Below are 22,734 nucleotides of genomic sequence, written 5' to 3' on the forward strand. Positions count from 1 at the left end.
AAAAATAAGATATATGCTTTTAATAAAAAGATATAAGAAATGGCAAATAAAATGATGAATACAAAAATATAAAAAAGGTTTATGACAAATGAAAGAGAATTTTATGGCAAATAGATGTAACTCATTGCCCTGAACTTTCTTCCTCTTCCTTCTTACATGTCTCGATCAATACAAATTCTTCTTTTCTAGGGGCCACACCTCTCCAAGGTAAAACTACACAACATGTTATAACCCACCTATCAACTTACTTTGTGATAATGAAAACACCTAATTCTATAAAAACAGACAATGGCCCTGCCTATATTTCTAAGCAGTTCAAACAATTTTTACATTCCTTCTCTATTAAACAGATTACAGACATTCCTTATAATCCACAAACACAAGACATAAAGAAACACATTACACACTTTCAGTTCAGTTCAGTTCAGTCGCTCAGTCGTGTCCGACTCTTTGCGACCCCATGAATCGCAGCACGCCAGGCCTCCCTGTCCATCACCAACTCTCGGAGTTTACTCAAACTCATGCCCATCAAGTCGGTGATGCCATCCAGCCATCTCACCCTCTGTGTAACTGCAAATAAAAAATTAAATAAGAGGAAATACACAGGAACACTTTTATCTTCCTTATCCAGAACAAACTTTACTAGATTCTAATGCAATATATTCTTTAAGCCTATAACTATTATTAATATAGCTTTATTTCTGTTTCCAGTCTGTAAGATTCTTAAAACAAACAACATCAACTTCAATGCCTGTTTCACAATACAAAACAAAAACAATATAAAAAAGACACCATTTGCCAAATAAGTTATTTGTTCCTAAGAATATCAAAAATGCAAAATATTCACCTTCTTTTCAGGTCTGTCTTGAAAATACAATCACCTTCTTTAACACACTGAACAGAGAGATTCAACAGCTGCCAGGCTGCATTCCTTTTCCAAGGACAAGGTCAAATATATTTGGATGTGAGCAACATTTCATTTGTCAAGTTGTTCTGCATCAGCTTTTCAATAATTTCACTTAGGAAAAAATGTTTGAATGTTTGCTTCTAATCCTTTGCCCCAAATAACACAAACCACTTAAAACACAGTCAGATTCCATTTCTTTTTATATCAGGAAAAATGTATGTACTGAATGAAGAGAAAATCAACCCATTAATTCAAAACCACAGCCAAATACCAGTCCCAAACAGATTTCTAGATGATTTTTTTCTTTTTTACTGAAATATTTGAAACCTTTTCTAATAATCTGCCCTCTTCCACTAATTTGGAAACTTTAGCTGAACAACTAGCTGATCAATTATCTAGGCTAGACCCACGCGGATGGTTTCAAAGCATTACTCACAGCATCAGGTCTGGAACTGTAATTTTAGTGATTGTCTTGACAATTATATTTGTCATCTACCATTACCTTCATGCAAAGATTGTTAAAACTAAACAAACTCTTATGGTCAGAACTCTTTTTACAAATATTATAAATAAATAAGGGAGAATTGTCAGGGAATGTTTGATGGGAGGATTCCTACATGCTGTTTCTCATAAATCCTCTGTTCCTTATCAGCTTCTGCCAGAAGCGAGTAGAACTGCACGCAGCTCTCAGGACTGAGGTCATTGTGTGAGACAGGCTTGGGTCTCCTTTAGTAAAACATTCTCTTTATGACAAAACTGCTTAGTCTCGCCCCCCTTTCTTGAGATATGGATTGTCTCCTGACCTTGTGACCATTATTATCCTTTGTTCCCTTGGTAATGGTTACTGTATGTTTGGTTTTCTGATCTTTATCATTATCGAAAGAAATTTCTTGTACTACAGCCTATATATACTCACAGAAAAATCATTAAAACACCTTTGCTCCATCAGAGCTTGGGTCCCTGTGTCTTTCTTTCTTTCTCTCTCTCTCTCTCCCTCCCTCTGGCTCTCTCTTTCACTTTCTTATCATCAACTCCAGACTGCCAGGCCCTGGTCCACTAAAGGATCCCAACAAGATAAGTTTTTAGCTAGACTCAACAGAAAAAAGAGAAAGAACCCAAATCTATAAAATCATAAATAAAAGTGAAGTTACAACCAACACCACAGAAACACAACTTATAAAACATTACTAAGGAAAACTGTATGCCAATAAAGTGGACAACTTAAAAGAAAAGGACAACATCCTAGAAATGTATAATCTCCTAAGACTGAATCAAGAAGAAATAGAAAACGTGAATAGACTGATTGCCAGTAAATAAATTTAATCAGTAATAGTAGCCTCCCAACAAACAGAATTCCAACAAACAGATTCACAGGTGAATACTACCAAAGATTTCAAGGATAGTTAACACCTATCTTCAAACTATTCCAAAGATTAACAGTGTAGAGATTCGTTTAAAAACTGGAAATAGAACTACCATATGACCCAGCAATCCCACTACTGGGCATACACACTGAGGAAACCAGAATTGAAAGAGACACATGTACCCCAATGTTCATCACAGCACTGTTTATAATAGCCAGGATATGGAAGCAACCTAGATGTCCATCAGCAAATGGATAAGAAAGCTGTGGTACATATACACGATGGAATATTACTCAGCCATTAAAAAGAATACATTTGAATCAGTTCTAATGAGGTGGATGAAACTGGAGCCTATTATACAGAGTGAAGTAAGCCAGAAAGAAAAACACCAATACAGTATACTAATGCATATATATGGAATTTAGAAAGATGGTAATGATAACCCTATATGTGAGACAGCAAAAGAGACACAGATGTATAGAACAGTCTTTTGGACTCTGTGGGAGAGGGCGAGGGTGGGATGATTTGGGAGAATGGCATTGAAACATGTATATTATCATATGTGAAATGAATCACCAGTCCAGGTTCAATGCATGAGACAGGGTGTGCGGGGCTGGTGCACTGGGATGACCCAGAGGAATGGGAAGGGGAGGGAAGTGGGAGGGGGGTTCAGTATGGGAAACACATGTACAACTGTAACAGATTCATGTCAATGTATGGCAAAACCACTACAATACTGTAAAGTAATTAGCCTCCAATTAAAATAAATAAATTTATATTAAAAACAAACAAAAATTGAAGAGGAAGGAACAGCTTTCAAATTCATTCTATGAGGCCAACATCACCCTGATGTGATGACACCAGACATGACATGACACCACATCCAAAGAAAAGGCCAGCATCATGTTTAACACAGATGCAAAATCCTCAACAAGATATTAACAAAAAAATTTTGAACAATATATTAAAAGTACCATACACCATCTTCAAGTGGGATTTATCCCCAGCATGCAAGTATGTGTCAGTACCAACAATTCAGTCAATGTCATCACCTCTTAGCTAATTAAAAATAAAAGCTATATGATCATCTCAATAGATGCACAAAAGCTTTTAACAAAAGTTAACATCCATTTTGACTAAAATGATCAACAGTGAGGGTCTAGAAGCACTATAAAGTGAAAGTGAAGTCGCTCAGTCGTGTCCAGCTCTTCGTGACCCCCTGGACTGCAGCCTACCAGGCTCCTCAGTCCATGGGCTTTTCCAGGCAAGAGTACTGGAGTGGGGTGCCATTGCCTTTGAGAAGCACTATATCTCAACATAATAAAGGTCGTATATTACAAGCCTCCAGCCAACCTCATACCTAACGTTGAAAACCTGAAAATGCTTCCTCTAAAATTAGAAATTAGACAAGGATGATAAAACAAAAGAAAAGAAAAAGAATCTGAATTGGACAGAAAGAAAGAAAACTTTCAATGTTTACAAAAAATATGATACTATATACAGAAAATCATAAAAATGCCATAAAAAATCTATTAGAAATAATATATGAATCAATAAAGTTGCAGGATAAAAAAAATTATATACAGAAATCTGTGTAGCATAGTGTTTCTATATACTAACAGTGAACTATCAGAAAGAGAAAGTAATAAAAATTCAATTTACAATTGCATCAAAAAATAAAGTAACTACACTTAAATCTCATTAAAGAGGTAAAAGATCTGAACTTGGAAAACTAGAAGATGCTGATGAAAGAAACTGAAGACAACGCAAACAAATGGAAAGATGTACTATGCTCATGGATTGGAAGAATTAAAATTATTAAAATAACAATACTATGCAAGGCAATCTATAGATTCAATCCAATCTCTATTAAAATACCAATGGCATATTTGGACAGAACTACAAGAAGTAATTCTAAAATTTGTATGGAAGCACAAAAGATCCCAAATAGCCAAAACATTCTTGTGAGAGAAGAGCAAAACTGAAAGTATCGTGGTCCTTTATTTCAAATTATACTACAATGCTAAGTAATCAAAACAGTATGGTACTGGCACAAAAACATACACATAGATCAGTGGAACAGAATAGAGAGTCCAGAAATAAGTCCAGGTTTATATATCAATTAATATACAATAAAGGAGGAAGAATACCCAATGGGGAAAGACGGGCTCTTCAATATATGGTGTTGAGAAACCTAGACAGATACATGCAAAAGAATCAAACTGGTGTACTTTCTCATACCATGTACAAAAGTAAACTCTAAATGGATAAAAACATAAATGTAAGCTCTGAAACCACAAAACTCTTAGAAAAAAACATAGGCAGTAAACTCTTTGACATCAGTCTCAGCAATGTATATATTTTGAGGAGGCAGGATCTGTCTCTTCTGGCAAGGGAAGCAGAAACAAAAAGAAGCAAATGGGACTACATCAACTGAAAAGCTTTTGCAGAGTGAAGGGATCTTTGAACATAATGAAAAGGCAGCCAACTGCATAGGAGAAAATACTTGCAAATAATATATCTTATAAGAGGTTAATATTCAAAATATGAAAAAAAAAACGCATACAACTCAACTTCAAAACCAAAAGTAAACAAACAAAAAAGAAGCAAAAAGCAATCTGATTAAAAGCAAGTAGAGGATCTGAATATCCATTTTTCACAAAGACGTATGATTGTCAACAGGCTTTAACTAACCTTAATTAGTATTTTCCTTTTTAAAATATCTAAACTGCTTTCTCTTCCTCTACTGGTTAAACTTTTTTACTAATACTGTATTATAATAAAAAGAAGACCTGGTCCCACATCATTTTGCTGTCTATACACTCATAAAACCCAGATAAAACTAAAAATGCTTTTTTTTTAATTTAGAAAATTATTTTCTAAAAATAAAATTAAATTATAAACATATTTATAAAAAATGGCATTCTTAAAAAATTAGGCTTGATAACTAGCATATTATGATTGTGACTTTAATGTAATCTTTCAGTCACCCTGTAGTTTTGAGAGAATTTTCAAATGTAGATCCTGATCTTAAACTATTTTTACAAAGGATTTTTAAAAAATGTGTTGAGTACTATCATATCGTCCAATAAATTCTCTCTGTTTTGTATTAAAATATAGGAATACATAGAATTATCAACAATTATCTCACTTTGAATTTGTGATTTAGTGGGCATTTGTCATATCATGAAATACACCTACATTAAGAAGCATAGATAATTACAAATTGAAGTGGAATTTTCTTCTTTTTAAAATCATAAGTATAATTTACTACATAACAAAATATTTACTAAACTTTTCTCATATGCAAACTGTTAAATCTCTTTTCTATGCTTACCGATATGTTGAGATAATACCATAAAGTTTTTCTTTGTCAGTAAAGAAAATAAAGTCTGGAAATATTTCCCAAAGGATATACACAACTATAGAAGGAAAAGTTCCTTGTATTTGGACTATTATCAAACTGTTTGTACCTGAGGTTATTTCAGTCCTCATGGACAACAGCCCCGGAGTCTACACTTATGTCTCCATAATTGACTTCACGCTTACTCCGCTCCCAGTGGAATCCATCACAGAGGATGAGTAAAAAGCTCGATGCTAAAATACACTTGAAAGAGGTATCAGAGATTTAAAAATAACCGAGGCCATTAAAAACACCGCTTTTGATTCACTAGCTCATGATCATAGACTCCGGGTGACACAAGGCCGCTATGATCTTTATATATCCATAGTTATCCAATTATCCTTACTTTAAGACATATCAGGTATACTAGAATTCAGGAATGGGATTTTCCTTATGTATATCACTGAAGTTTACTTTCTGTCTAAAGGGTGAGATCTCTGGAATTGATGCAGCCTCAGTAGAAAGTTGTTCATTGCGGTATAAGGATTGGAATAGTCACCAGCTTCCCTCTTTGCTTTTAAAAAGAGGGCCAAGTAATTATGACATTTTTTAAAATTAAATGACTATTAATGGAAGTTCAACATTTGTAATGAAGCAATTAAAAGTCATGTATTTTGGGGAGTGACTTTGATATGAGAAAAGGAACATATGTTTAGAAGTAGAGTTAGAGAACTTTATCTACTCAGTGAATTTTAATTTTACTTAACATACCAATATTGTCTACTTACATTGTTTTCAAAGATGGCTCCAATAACAATGGAAACTAAATATATTGAGGTAAAATAAAATAAAAATATTTCAAATATTTTGAATACTGTCATGTAATGACACAAATACTGATTTAGTTATCATGATGGCTATAAACACTACCATAGAGATTACATGCAATATGCCTATTTTAGATAAAATTTAATACTCCTAATTTGGATAAGATAATTTTTAACAATAAATATAATATGAGTAAAAATTCAGAATGTGAGTAATCTTAGACAATAAAATACACTAATTTCTTGTGGAAATCCTTGCCAATGTATGATTTAAATAAATTAACCAAATAACTTCTTTCATTGCTTAATAGAATAACAATTCCTGAAGTTCAGTAATATATAAATACAAATTCTTGCATCTTCTTGATGTTAAAACTGTTTTGTATACCTTTTCTCATTAAGAAGTAAATAATGTATATCTACATTTAAGAGAGTATTGATGAATTGATGATTCAAAGTCGCAATTTCATTTCTTTTGCCTTCTGCCTCTCAGCAGGTTTCTGCCATGGGTGACAGCGGAACAACCAACCACTCAGAAATGATTGACTTCATTCTTGTCAGCTTCAGGGTGCGCCCAGATCTTCACATTTTTCTCTTTCTGCTATTTCTGCTTATCTACACCATGATCCTTATAGGAAATGTTGGCATGATGGTCATTATTATGACTGATCCTCCACTGAACACACCAATGTATTTCTTCCTAGGCAACCTTTCCTTCATTGATCTCTTCTATTCTTCTGTTATTGCACCCAAGGCTATTTTCAACTTCTGGTCTGAGAGCAAGTCCTCTCCTTTGCAGGCTGTGTGACCCAGCTCTTTCTCTTTGCCCTCTTCATTGTGACTGAGGGATTTCTCCTGGCAGTCATGGCTTATGACCGCTTCATTGCCATCTGCAACCCACTCCTCTACTCTGTTCAGATGTCAACACGTCTCTGTGTTCAGTTCGTGGCTGGTTCCAATTTTCGTGGTTGCATCAGCTCAGTTTTTCAAACCAGCATGACTTTTACTTTATCCTTTTGTGCCTCTCGGACCATTGACCATTTTTACTGTGATGACCGTCCACTTCAGAAGATTTCTTGTTCTGATCTCTATATTCATAAGTTGGTTTCTTTTTTCTTATGCAGCATTATCATTTTGCCTACCATAATTGTCATTGTTGTGTCCTACATGTATATTGTGTCCACAGTTCTAAAAATACACTCCACTGAGGGGCGAAAGAAAGCCTTCTCCACTTGCAGCTCCCACCTGGGAGTCGTGAGTGTACTCTATGGTGCTGTCTTTTTTATGTATCTCACTCCTGACACATTTCCTGAGCTGAGTAAAGTGGCCTCCTTGTGTTACACCCTACTCACTCCCATGTTGAATCCTTTGATTTACTCTCTGAGAAACAAAGATGTCAAAGAAGCTCTGAGGAAGAGCCTAGAGAAAAGATACTTTAATTCTGTTTTTACAGTGATGTAACCGAAAGTCCTGGGGTATAACAACTTGGGGAAGAAACTGACTAAAAAAGGTACCCACTGATCTTAGAAATATTTAATCATAAAGTTTTCATTTATTAGAATTCCATATACTTACAGCTGAAAAGTATGTTTGGACTATTGTTTGCCTATTTTGATTCAAGAATGGAATGACTTTCTCTGTGCTTCATCTTCATCTTGCTTGCGTTAGTTAACATGTGTTATGTGGATATAAATGTACTTGGTAGAGGTAGCAAAATCTAATGTAATAAGCAAATGAAAATATCATATTTACTGAAGAAATCTTTGTGAAGTCTTAGTGAGAGAATCACTCTGCAGTTCACAGTCTGAAGGGTGACATGTAAGTAACTCTTAATTACCCAAAGGTTAAATGAATGACCCATTTATTTCATGGTTTCTCTGACTTGAATAATTATATCTCCCCATCATTTGAATAGTTACTAAACTGATAATTTTTGGATATCCTTCCTTTTTACAAGAAAATTAAAATAAACATGAGTAAATTTAATATTTTGTTATATGTGCCTTAGTGAGAATTCTTATATCAATTTAATATTTATTGAATTTTGATGTACTCTTTGCCCTATAAAAATTCCTAGGTATAAATAATTTCTCTACTTGAGGTCACAGTAATTGAGGGGAAAATAACTGACTAGAGAGCTAACATGCCATATGTTAAAGTGAAGTGAAAGTGAAGTCACTCAGTCATGTCCGACTCTGTGTGACCCCATGGACTGCAGCCCTACCAGCCTCCTCTGTCTGTGGAATTCTCTAGGCAAGAATATTGGAGGGTTGCCATTTCCTTCTCCAGGGGATCTTCCCGACCCAGGGATCGAACCCAGGTCTCCTGCATCACAAGCGGAAGCTTTACCACCTGAGCTACTAGGGAAGCTCTATGCTAAACCCAGTAAATAAAAGCAAATGTAGAAATACATATAGAGTGCAGTCTTTAAAGATGAGTGATCTAAATGATCAAGGAAAATTTCAAAGCTTCCTGAAATTTAGTTCTTGATTTTAATGCACAAGAGAGGGAGGGAGAGAAACGTAAAAGGAAATTCATGGAACTCATACAGACCTATATAACAAGACAAGGAAGATTTCTTTTATTCTGTGGCCAGCAGGGAAGCACTGTGGATTTTTTAAAGGATATACTGTGTTCAAATTGGTATTTTAGAAAAATTGCATTTTAACTTCAGATAGATAAATATTCATGGAAGAAGATAATCACAGAAAGCCTCTGATTATCCAAATGAGAAGTTATGATTGTTTTAATGATCTCAATCTTACATTAGACAGTGAAGAGAGGGAATATCTTTAAAACCATGGATAAACTAAGCTGAATATTGGGATGGTTAACAAAATGAGATCTGGGTGGAAGTGAATAATTATTCCAGTGTTTAAGAATCTCTCACTGGGAAAATGCTACCTCATAAAATAAGGAAGAAAATACAATTAATAATATTTAATCATTAAGAGTTAAGAAAATAATCTCAGAACTCAGACTGAGCTTTCAAATTCTGCTTTTGCCTATGTGTTCCAAGGTCAACTGTCTTGACTTTGCAGTAACTCTTGTTTCTCAGTTTAATATAAGATTACTAATGTCTAATGGGCAAAGACCCTGTGCCTGGGATTTAGGTGAGCAGGAACTGAAAAGAATCAGGAATTTCTTTCATTGAAGGTTTGTTCCATCATAGGATTCAAAGTCCTGCGTGAAAGATTTTTTATTTTACACTCGAAAGAATGCTATTTAATATATGCCTAAGTAACTTAAAGGCTACACTTGTCTAAGCATTCTTACTTCTATAAAATCATCTTGTGATGGCCCATTAGATTTATAATTATAGCTGATTGCAGTGTCATAACTAGTAAGATGCTCTTAATTTAATAATAATTCTGATAGTATTGAGTTCTCACCCATCTGCTGCTATACTAACAGCAATTATATTCAAAAGTTTCAACCTATTTTAATATTCAGATTTGTATATGAGTTATCTAAATAAATTGTGAATTAATAATAATAAATGATATTGTTTATTGTCATAAATAATAAAATATAATTATTACAAACAATAATAAATTTTCAAATTTTGTGCATAACTTTCTATTTTACAGGTGAAAAGAAAAACTTCTTTTAAAAACAAAGTATTTCTGAGTCTGCTTTACAATGAAAATACTTGGGTCTAAAAAAAGATCTAATCATTATTTTTTTAAAGCACTTTATTGAAATAAGTGTGTGAAATAAGCATTATGCGTTCAAAGTGCACAATTCCATGAGTTTTGGCATCGACGAAAATACCACTTCAAAATAGAGAATATTACCATCTTTTCCAAAAGATGATTATGCCTCCCTATCACTCTTCCCTCTAAACCCATCTCCAGATAACCAATGATCTGAATGATATATACTAGAATCATACAGCATGTGCTCTTTTTTCTCAGGCTTCTTCACCGAGTAGAAGGATTTTGAAATTTATTTATTTTGTCATGTATAAGTAACTTATTCTTTCTGTCGCTGGGTAGTATTCCATTTTCTATTATACACATATATGAAAATTTGTTTATATGCTCTTAAGTAAATGGGCAGTTGATGTGAGTTCAGTTTTTAGATATTATAAATAAAGCTAGTATAGGTTTTGATATATATTTGCCTAGATTTTTTTCTTTATCCTTGAGAAATTTTCTGCTTAAGATCCTGAGATCTTCTAATAAATATATGTTCAACTTGAAGGGCCTACCAGGGAAATATCTGGAAATAAGGAAATAGCAAACCAAACATATTTACACAGCAAAACCTAGATCTGAGGAAGAATAGCAAGAATCTATGACATTTGAGCCAGGACCCACTCCGTCCCTGCCCTCTCTCATCCAAGCAGAGCTGAAAGTGCAGTCGGGCAAGTGCAGGCAGGAACACAGAGATCCCTCTGCCCTTGGACCCCAGTCAAAGGCCACCATGTCCTCTTGATTGTAGTTGCTGCGAACATGTCCCCTCCAGCTCCACACTGAAGAAGATCTATTCCAAGCAAGAGTAGCTAAAATGGTTACATCTACCCAGCCCCCATTCATAGGGCAAAAGCTCTGCCCAGCGCATGCCAGGCCAGGAGTACCAGGCTCCAACTGTAGCAGTTCCAGTTCTCTCAAAGGACAGAATTCTATGCTCAGAATACTATAGGCTCCTGACCTCTCAGAAACCTGCTCCTCAAGCAAGAGTATAACTCTGAGCAAACTGGGCCACTGTTCCTGCTCCTGTTCCAGAACAGTTGAACACAGGTTTACCCTAGAATGAAAGGTGTACCGTGGTAACAGAGGGCTCCACAGATCTCTTCAAGTGAACTGACTCTATGTGGAAAAAATATGTGGGAAATTTCAACTAAAGTGAACTCCAAAGCTTAGTAAACACATGACGATAAGCAATTAAAGGAGACTGATGTTTCCATGAGAGCAAAACCTACCTGTAGACCAACTAGAAGGTTATCTTTTCCCGAGTTCTGTTAGTATCTTTGTGACTGTTAGTTTGAAGCCTTTATCAGATAGATTACTTCTTTCTGTTCATTAAGGTCTTGTTTCTGAGGTGTTAGCTTGTTCTTTAATTTGGAACATATTCTATTTCCTTGTTTTGCTTGTCTCTCTGTGTTGGTTTCCATGTATCGGTGAAGCATCTACCTCCCCTGGTCTTAACAGGAGATGACTGCGGGGCCTGGAAGTGCCATCCCCCCAGGCCGAGAGAGGCACGCGTGCGGGCTGTGTGTTCAGCCGTCTGGGGCGGCTCTCTGAAACCGTAGCGTGGGAGTCGGGCCAGGGGGCATGGCGGCAGCGCCGTGACTGCCAAGGACAGTGTTTGAGGGTTGTTCCAACCCCTGAAGTGCCTTTCTTACTGTTTCCTCCTGGGTTATTTTTAATAACCTTCCAGTTGGTCTGCAGATAGGTTCTGCTCTCATGGAACCCTCATGTGTGTCTCGTCGCTCAGTCGCGTCCGACTCTTTGTGACGCTGTGGACTGTAGCTTGCCAGGCTTCTCTGTCACGGGATTCTCCAGGCAAGAATACTGGAGTGGGTTGCCATGTCCTCCTCCAGGGAACATTCCTGATCCAGGGATCAAACCTGTGTCTCCTGGGACTCCTGCATTGCAGGCAAAGTCTTTACTGCTAAGCCACCAGGAAAGCCCCCTGAATATATACACAATTCTAAACACAACTGAATAAGGAAGATGCATGAAAATATACCTCAAGATTAGACAGATTCAGGTATAATTATTTGAAACTATTTTCCATTTACGTTCATATATTTTTGGAACAGCGAACGACATCTTACAGGACTCGATTTTGATGAGAGAAAGGAGGATAAACGGGACTGACAATGCCAGAAACAACTTCATCTCAGGAGGCAGAAAGGTGTTGGGGACTTTGCACATTGCTAGTTATTTCCAGTCAGCCTCCCCTGCTCAGGATGGTAGGGATGGAAACCAAGTAACTCAAAAATACTCTAATTTATTAACTGTTTTTTTTTTCATTTATTTTTATTAGTTGGAGGCTAATTACTTTACAGCATTGCAGTGGTTTTTGTCATACATTGAAATGAATTAGCCATGGATTTACATGTATTCCCCATCCCGGTCCCCCCTCCCACCTCCCTCTCCACCCGATCCCTCTGGGTCTTCCCAGTGCACCAGGCCCGAGCACTTGTCTCATGCATCCAACCTGGGCTGGTGATCTGTTTCACGCTAGATAATATTATACAGAGCGAAGTAAGCCAGAAAGATAAAGACCATTACAGTATACTAACACATATACATGGAATTTAGAAAGATGGTAACGATAACCCTATATGCAAAACAGAAAAAGAGACTCAGATGTATAGAACAGGCTTTTGGACTCTGTGGGAGAAGGCGAGGGTGGGATGTTTCAAGAGAACAGCATTGAAACATGATTTCTTAACTGTTATCCTGAAAGTTCCATCCTATTATAGGACCTGGAATCTTTCTTTGATTTAGTCAGACTTGATAACAACCACCAGATGGCAGCAACCGCAGCTGCAGCGAGTGTTTGCTTTTTGAGCCAGAACCCTCCAGGAACCCTGAGCAGTTCTGCACATCCTTGCCTGAGTCATATCGACTTCACGATAATTAGACATTTACTTTTAGAGAAAAAATATTTTGGAATTATTTCTTTCATGTTAAAGTAGAATCTTAAACCATTAGAAAAATGATTCTGCAGTATAAAACGAGCTTGAAATATTATAACAAAGTTGATTATATCCCAGGAATGCAGAGTTGGTTTCATATCAGAAAATCAACTAATGTAGCTCACCACACTCATAGAAAGCATGAAGGAAATCATTGTCTCAATAGAGTTATAAAAAACACTTGATAATGTCATGTTGTGTGTTAGTTGCTCAATCGTGTCTGGCTTTTTGCTACCCCATGGACTGTAGCCTGCCAGGCTCCTCTGTCCATGGGGGATTCTCCAGGCAGGAATACTGGAGTGGGTTGCCATGTCCTCCTCCAGGGGATCTTCCCAACCCAGGAATCAAACCAGGATCTCCTGCACTGCAGGCAGATTCTTACCAGCTGAGCTACCCGGGAAGCCCTAATAATGCAAAAGAGGCAAAATTTTACTTCTGTCCTCTGGGCCTTGGCTGGGCCTGGTAAGTATATTTACATCAGACAGAAAAATAAGAGAAAAGCATACAAATTTATTTAGTATATTTAACATGACACAGGAGCACTTATAAAAGCATGAAGACCCAAAGTGACAAAACCTGAATGCTTTATACTAAGCTGAACAAAAGAGTCAATTGTGGAGAAGTAGGAAACTTTGTGGGGAGGATAAAGGAAGTTAAGGATTATTGGAACAAGGTCTGTCTTGTGCAGAATTCGCTCAGTCTCAGTTCTCTATCCTTGATCGTAAGAATGTCATGAGGGTTTATCTCCTGCTTCGGAGTCTCAGAGACCCTCTTGCGGCTTCTCATTTTGTTGAAATACCTTTTGATCAAGAATGAGATGTGAAAGGATGAGAATCAATGTGTCATTTCATATGCTGATGTGGGAATATACATTGGCTAAACCTATTTGGATATGATTTGTTGTTATCTTCTGAAGTTGAGAAATATGCTATGATTGAGTATATTCAATCATAACAAGTAGTTTCATCAAATGCTAGTATATTTTTAGCAAACTATTTCCTCTTACATTCATATTTTAATGTATGGTAATTATCCTTCCTGATTTGCAAATATTTGACTCTCCATTCATGAGTTTTTAGAAGTCACAGCTGTAAAAAGTTATATAAAATTTCTTAAATTAACATTTTAATGATACATATCAGATTTTTTTATTGTTCAGTCGCCAAGTCATGTCTGACTCTTTGCAACCCCATGGACTGCAGCACACCAGGCCACCTTGTCCCTCCCCATCTACCAAAGCTTGCCGAAGTTCATGTCCATTGCATCAGTGATGCCATCCAGCCATCTCATCCTCTGACACCCTCTTCTCCTTCTGCCCTCAATCTTTCCCAGCATCAGGGACTTTTCCAATGAGTCAGCTGTTTGCATCAGATGACCAAAATACTGGAGTTTCAGCTTCAGCATCAGTCCTTCCAATGAGTATTCAGGGTTGATTTCCCTTAAGATTGACTGATTTGATCTCCTTGCTGTCCAAGGGACTCTCAGGAGTCTTCTCCAGCACCACAGTTCCAAGGCATCAATTCTTTGGTGCTCTGCCTTCTTTATGGTCCAGCTCTCAAACAACCATACGTGACCACTGGGAAGACCATAGCCTTGACTATACAGACCTTTGTCGGCAGAGTAATGTCTCTGCTTTTCAACACACTGTCTAGGTTTGTCATAGCTTTCCTGCCAAGAAGCAAACATCTTCTGATTTCATGGCTGCAGTCACCATCTGCAGTGATTTTAGAGCCCAAGAAGAGGAAATCTGTCACTACTTCCACCTTTTCTCCCTCTATTTGCCATGGGGTAATGGGGCCAGATACCATGATCTTAGTTTTTTAATATTTAGTTTTAAGTCAGCTCTTTCACTCTCCTCCTTCACCCTCATCAAGAGGCTCTTTAGTTCTTCCCATACCAAATAAAACTTTTAAATAAATCAAGTGCCATATAAGTATTAAATAAAGCAGATTTCAGTCTAATGAGATTATAAATATGCATCTATATATGCAAGAAATGCATCAATATTAATAAAATATGTAACTTAATGGCATATATAATACAATAAAGCAAAAATTATTGCAATGGATAAAATTACCAAAGAAAAGCTCATTCAATATTTTAACAGTTTATGATGTATCAAGAAAGCAAATGTTAATGACATATGAATAAAATTAATATTTGTTAGTTAACAAATATCTTCACAACGTGAAAACTTATAGAGGACAAAACTTTCTCTGAGCCATTGCCACATAATGTTTACCTCTATGGGCTGTAGGATCAGAAAGTTCAGGGTCCAGCCCTGGCCTTTGTTGTTACCGACTTTGCGATCCCATGGACTTTAGCCTACCAGGCTCCTCAGTCTATGGGATTTTCCAGGCAAGAGTACTGGAGTGGGTTGCCATTTCCTTCTTCATTGTTACTGGCAATGTGAAATTAAACACATTACATAACTCTTCTAAGATACAATCTCTATACACATATTAATTTATATTAATAAATTATATATTATATATATATATAATGGTACCTTCACCATAAGTCTGACTGAGTAGTAAGAAAGCATATGTGTACTTTATATAGTAACTGCAATACATAGAAAGTATTTTTTGCTAATATCAACTCTGAGGGAATGCTCATGGAAGCTTTCCAATGAGAAGCTAAAAACTTAAAACTTGACTCTTTTCTAGGCAGGCTTCAAATCTAATACATAATTTTAAAAATCTAAGTATTGAGTGACAGTTTAGCAAGCTCATATAAAATAAATAGATAATAATTTTAAAGTGAAAGTTGCTCAGTTGTGTCTGACTCTTTGCAACCCCATGGACTATACAGTCCATGGAATTCTCCAGGCCAAAATACTGGAGTGGGTAGCCTTTCCCTTCTCCAGGGGATCTTCCCAACCCGAGGATCAAACCCAGGTCTCCCTCACTGTGGGCATGTTCTTTACCAGCTGAGCTATAAAGGAAGCCCAAGAATACTGGCGTGGGTAGCCTATCCCTTCTCCAGCCGATCTTCCCGACCCAGAAATCAAATCTGCTACATTGCCGGTGGATTCTTTACCAACTGAGCTATCAGGGAAGTTAATAATTTTAAAAGTTCTTTGAATCCTTAAATTATCCATTAGGCACATAAGGTGATGAAGATTCTTGTCATAATAGCAACTAATGTATGAAATATATAATAATATGTTTACTGAAAAACCTGTGGCTCTCAAATATAGAAATTTCACACTACTAAAACTTATAGACAAGATGATGCCACAAATCAACAAAACAAGCATAGATACAGAGAACTGTTTGGTGGTTATCTGAGGGGAACAGGTTGACAGGGAAGATGAAATGAGTAAAGTGGGTCAACTGTATGATTATGGATGAAAACTAAATTTTTGGTTTTAACATGCTGTAGGGTGGCTTCCCAGGTGGCACAGTGTTAAAGAATCCGCCTGCCAGTGCAGGAGACCCAGGAGATGGGGCTTGGATCCCTGAGTCGGGAAGATCCCCTGGAAGAGGAAATGGCAACTCACTCCAGTCTTCTTGCCTGAAAAATTCCATGGACAGAGGAGCTTGGCAGGCTACAATCCAAGGGTCACAAAGAGCTGGACATGACTGAGCACACACACACATGCTGTGGTATATAGAAGTGGAAATGTAATGTGTATTTATGAAACCTATATAATAATGTGTTACAAACCAATGTTGCCACAATAAAAGGCAAATTTAAAATAGATGATAATAGTGGTAATAATAATAATTAAAGCTACTATTAGTTGAAAACTTTCTTATGCCAAAAGCTTGATTATAGTATATTATGAGTTTCCCTGGTGGTTCAAATGGTAAAAAATCTGCTTGCAAGGCAGGAGACCTAAGAAACATGGGTTTGATCCCTAAGTTGGAAAATCTCCTAGAGAAGGGAATGGCTACCCACTCCAGTGTTCTTGCCTGGAGAATTCATTGGACAGAGGAACCTGGCTGGCTACAGTCCATGGGGTGACAAAGAGTCAGACAGGACTGAGTGACTAACTCTTTCACTTTGCTTACATCTGTTGAATGAAATAGGTAAACTGATAGAGTTCATTCAACCTTAAAACCACTCAAGAACCTCTCAAAAGCTATGCTTAGTAGCAGTGCAGGGCCTCATAGCTAGGTTGTCTGATATCAAAGCGGTATTCTTACTGTTTTCTTACAAATGAGGGTTGTAAACAAATCAGTGTTTCCTAAATGCAACTCTGCTAACGTGCAAATAAGAATTCTTTTTAATGCAAAACAATTCTGAAGTTCACTAAAATAGTAATACTAGCTGAGAAATTTTTGAAAAAGATGCAGCTGTTTCAGGCATTAAATCTTATTTTTCAATAAGCATGTGATTCCAGCATAAAGAGACAGCAAATCAATGAAAGAAACAAAAAGTTTGAAATATATCTAGTATGTATAAAATGTACACTTAATACATGGTCATACAATAAGTTCCAAAAAATAAAAGAAATTAGAATTTATTAGGAATTTTATATATATTTTGGGCCCTATTGGCTAGTATTTTACCAGAATACCAGTAATTTCTTGATCCTGCTTGGCTGTGCATCCTATCATGATTTATCTGTAAAACTTATTTGCTATTTGCTGGAAGTACAGTAGTAAGCTAGAAACAAATTATTTAATTGGTGGGAACTGATTATCAGGTTGAACTCAAGTATTTGGGGAAGCCTTGAGATCTTGGAAGACATTCCCTTTCTGCCTAAGTTCCATTATGGATACTAGGTAAGGGGGGAAAAACAACCTTGCCACTATGAAATTGAATATAACTCATGTGTGAGAGGAAGAGAAATTAAAGAATTAACCTTCCGGCCTGACCAAATGTGGGTAAGTATCAGAACAGTGACAAACCACACATATAGTTTTAAAACAAGTGATGCACACCCATTAATACTTTTGACTTGATAGATTCCTAAATTCTAATTTAGTATTCACATATCTCTAAAGAAAAGAAATAAGAAAAAGTAGGGCAAAAACTTTCCTTTCCTCTCTATATTTTTTAAGTGTTAGAAAAAATGATTAGTTGATAGAAAAAACTGAGTAAAAACCTCAGTTTACATCATATAGAAAAAGTATTTTATATTAACCAATATTTTAAAATAATATATAAGGGACTTCCCTGGCAGTCACAGTTAAGATTCTGTGCCTCAAATGCAAGGGTTTGACCACAGACTGGGAGTGACGACCCCACAAGCCTCACACCATGGCCAAAATTAAAATAAAATATTGATAATAAATTTAAAAACTGACATTAGAAAATACTTGATTTTCAGTGTATAAATATATACAATTTAAAAGAGAAAAGACTAATAAAAAGAACATACTTCTCTACACCAAAAAATTGATTAAAATGTGGAAATAGAAACCCAGAATAGTATTTACACACATAATAAAAGGAGAACCATTAAATTTATTCTAGTTCCCAGACTGGCTCCACATCAATACCTCCATTCAGAAATGGTTGTTTTTAGGTTGTGAGATTACATTTTTTTAAAAAGCCACATGCTTTGAAAGATATATTTGCATAATTAAAAATTTGGAGCCATATGGGTATACAGTTTTAGGTACACCAAGTTGCTTAATATCATTTTTCTCATTTGAAAATAGTGAATAAAAATGATTATGGCATATAGTACCTGTTATGTATCAGCTTTTATTATTATAAGATATATCATTTTATATTAAGAAGAAACTGGGGCAAAAAATTAGTAGAATGTTGACATATTTTCCACCTGAAGAATTGTCCTCAAATATTATATTATGGGCATCTGTTTTATAAGAATAGTAACTCTATGGATATGATACTCCTCAGAATGCAAACCTGGAAATTTGGAGAAGGATAGACCTCATGTCAAAAGTATTCTATGTAACCAACCATTACTATTCCATTACTAATACACAGTGGGGCTGTTGTCTTGTGCAAAGAAATATCAGTTCATTTGATTTGAATTAAAGAATAGTTATTACATCTGCAGAAACTGTGATATAATATTATTCACACATATATATTATTCACACTGATATAATATTATTTTAATGAGTAATAGATGCTCTTAATATTTAATTCCTAATCAAAGTAACATTGAAATGAAAATATTGTCACATCACAAGTTGAAAACATACAATGTTTTCATACATTTTAAGGAAATAAAATAATGATCTATATACCTGTATCTGTTAGACATATCATATTATAAAACTTAGAAAAATATTTGTGTCGTATATATAACTATCTTTGGTATAGTAATTTTATAAAAACAAAGATAATTAAGACCCTTAGAAAACACAGTTTGCCCATTAAGTATTATAATAACATTACAAATATGAGCAGAGAATCATTTACTGTGTAATATTCTTTTCACAGCATCTTGCACATCCCTGTTTCTCAGACTGTATATTAGAGGATTTAGCATTGGGATTACAAGGGTGTAGAGCACAGCTACAGCCTTGTTCTCTTCTGGAGAGGAGATGGCTCCAGGTTGGGCATACATGAAGAACACAGTCCCGTAGAATAAGCTCACCACTGCTATATGAGAGCCACAGGTGGAGAAAGTCCTACTCCTGCCGTGGGTTGAAGGGATCTTTAGGACAGAAGAGAGGATATATGCATAGGAAACCAGAATGACAGTTGTGGTGGTGATGATGATGAGAGCAGACAGAATAAACAGTACAATCTCATTCACCAAGGTGTCCACACAGGAGATCTTGATCAGGGCTGGGACATCACAGAAAAAGTGGTCCAATCTGTTTTCTCCACAGAAACGCAAACTGAAGGTGAAACCTGTTTGGACTACAGCATTGATGCAGCCACAGACATAGGAGCCAGTTACCAACTGAACACAGAGTTTTGGGGACATATGCACAGGATACAGGAGTGGGGAGCAAATGGCTGAGAATCGATCAAATGCCATGACAGCCAGAAGAAAGCCCTCAGTGGTGACAGACAGAGCAAAGAAGAAAAACTGGACTGCACAGCCTCTGTAAGAAATTTTCTTTTCATTAGACAAGAAGTTGGCTAAAGTTTTGGGAGCAATGACTGTGGAGTAGCAGAGATCTAAATAGGACAAGTTTCTAAGGAAGAAATACATAGGCATTTGAAGTCTGGAGTCCATCTTAATGACAACTATCATGCTGATATTTCCCACCAGGGTGACCATATAGACCAGCAGGAATCCTAGAAACAGGAGGATCTGTAGCTTTGGAGGGGTTCTAAATCCCAGCAAAATAAACTCAGTCACCTCTGAGAGGTTCCTATTAAACTCACTCTTCATAGCTGAGATAAAGGCAGGGCTGGAGAGATAGTAACATAAAAGAAGTGAACAATCAGAATACATGTTATAGTAATAATAAGAAGGAACCAGCATGGGAGAAAATAATTTCATACTATATTGTTCCCAATATTTTACAAATCATCAATGAAAAAAAAGTAAAAGAACTACTTTCAAAGTCTTCCTAGTGAAGAGTTAAATCTGCCTGGTTATCCTTTTTCAGATATGCTTATTTGCAAATATTATGGATTCGCTCTCCAAATGTGCTTTGGTAAAGTGGAGATTCTAAGAAAATGTTTGGAAATATGAGCCTTTTCCCCCTGGATTTATTATCAGTTTGCTGGTGTTGAAAGCTGCCTCTTTTAATGGATGATGTTTCCCACTTAAGATTTTACCTGGAGTAAAATCTGTTTAATTTATAATCTCATTTTATTGTTAATGATTACTTTATCTACTTTAGAAAAATAATATGTAAATATTGTACCTGTCTTTTTATCTTTAGAAGAAACACTTCAGATCCTGACAAAAGCATGATCCTTTTCTAAAATTTTTTAAATTAATTCATTTATTGTAATTGGAGACTAATTACTTTACAATATTGTGGTGATTTTCGCCATACATTGACATGACTCAGTCATCAGTGTACATGTGTTCCTCCCTCCCCATCCCACCCCTCTGGGTTGTCCCAGTGCACCAGCTTTGAGCGCCCTGTCTCACACATGGAACCTGGACTGCTGACCTATTTAACATATGGTAATATACACGCTTCAGTGCCGTTCTCTCAAACCATCCCACCCTCGCCTTCTCCCACAGAGTCCAGAAGTCTGTTCTCTATATCTGTGTCTCTTTTGCTGTCTCACATCTAGGGTCATCATTACCGTCTTTCTAAATTCCATATATATGTGTTAATATACTGTATTGGTGTTTTTCTTTCTGACTTACTTCACACTGTATAATAGGCTCCAGTTTCATCCACCTCATTAGAATAGATTCAAATGCATTTTATACATTTACATCACATCCTTGTTTCTTCCATTATTTTTGTCCCTATGGTGACATACACTCTTAATGGCACAGTTTGCTAAAAAACAGAATGATTCTTGCTTATATTTCCTAAACACAATGAAATCAGACTTTATTGTTTTCCTTCCACCCTTCTTTCCTTCCTGAATTTTCTTCCTTTGTTTCTTCTCTCTTTTGCTTACTTTAGATTTTGCAGATTAGAATGCAAGTGGAGAATTCAAAGATCTTTGACACATTTTTCTGTCTTTTCAGAAGCAGAAAAAAATTAATTACAAATACAAAGATCTGTTCATATGCAGCATGGAAGGCACATAGAACAATTTAGAGATAGTCACAAAAGAAAAACTATGTATTTAAACAAGCTTGTACTATATTTATTTAGATTTATGCTATTTTGACTATAAAATGTCCTCAGATAAAATGCACTGAGAGGTAAAGAAAGAGTTTTTCTTCTAATTTTATGAATGGGGATATTGAGACAAAACCATATTTAAGAGATTTATTTAGAGTCACTAGGTTGAGCAATAATCATAAAATACTAAAGAAAACTGATGATAAATTTAAAAACTCACATACTATAAAAATGATACATAAAAAGCTCATGTGCTATAGAAATATCTTTTATAATAAAATTTATAATTATATATATATATAAACTATATAATTACAGTACATAAATAAAATCACATATGATCTAAATTAGGAAATGTCTCCTAAATTTTTTTATATTTTTTTGTTGCCAGTACTATGATTTTATTCCTGTGACATTATTCTCAGACTAGTTAGAATTGTGAAAGTGTATTAAAATCAATTCAATACAGTTTCAGTATCTACTTTTTTGAAAATTTTAAAGGTTATTAGAAGTGTTGACTGATAGATTTTAGAAGTCAGAGGAATGGTTAAAAAAAAAAAAAAAAAACCTCTGTCAAGACTGTCAACTACAAAATGCTTACTTTCCTTAAAATTCATATATAAAGTTTCTGATTTCAACAGAAAAAAAGTTATCTAAAAGGGAAAAGTGTTGAGAACAACTTACCTATAAAAATATACTCACAACAATGGATACTACTTCTCATCTTAGTATATCCTCTATGATAAGTATTGTATTGTACATTCATGAGGAAACAAACGTTTGAAAAGAAACAAACCTTTGTTTAACAGGAAGTTTTTCTGCAACATAGGTTGCATTCCATCACTGTTAAGATCATGTCTCAAATTGCTAAGGTGAACAGTTGCTAACACAAATTGTGGTTTATCTCTCTCTCTCTCATTTACTATACTTTTCATTGATTAAACCAACAAATATACTAGAAATGGGTCCTGAGAGAAATTCTTT

General features: G+C 35.7%; 1 protein-coding gene and 1 pseudogene across 1 annotated transcript; one reads left to right on the forward strand and one right to left on the reverse strand.

Moving 5' to 3' along the window:
- The first annotated feature begins 6,946 nt into the window (after positions 1 to 6,946).
- On the forward strand, positions 6,947 to 7,902 carry LOC110152921 (olfactory receptor 9K2-like; annotated as a pseudogene).
- Positions 7,903 to 19,442: 11,540 nt separating this feature from the next.
- LOC110152924 (olfactory receptor 9S13-like) lies at positions 19,443 to 20,378 on the reverse strand. The gene has a single exon (XM_020916744.2). It carries the CDS (start codon positions 20,376 to 20,378, stop codon positions 19,443 to 19,445), a length of 936 nt encoding a protein of 311 aa, XP_020772403.2.
- Positions 20,379 to 22,734: the final 2,356 nt, after the last annotated feature.

The sequence above is a fragment of the Odocoileus virginianus genome, unplaced genomic scaffold (genome assembly GCF_023699985.2).
Source record: "Odocoileus virginianus isolate 20LAN1187 ecotype Illinois unplaced genomic scaffold, Ovbor_1.2 Unplaced_Contig_59, whole genome shotgun sequence".
Classification (NCBI taxonomy): Eukaryota; Metazoa; Chordata; class Mammalia; order Artiodactyla; family Cervidae; genus Odocoileus; species Odocoileus virginianus.

What these genes read in the sequence shown, in the direction of transcription:
- LOC110152924 (XM_020916744.2), bottom strand. Translation starts at nt 20,378, where the DNA reads ATGAAGAGTGAGTTTAATAGGAACCTCTCAGAGGTGACTGAGTTTATT.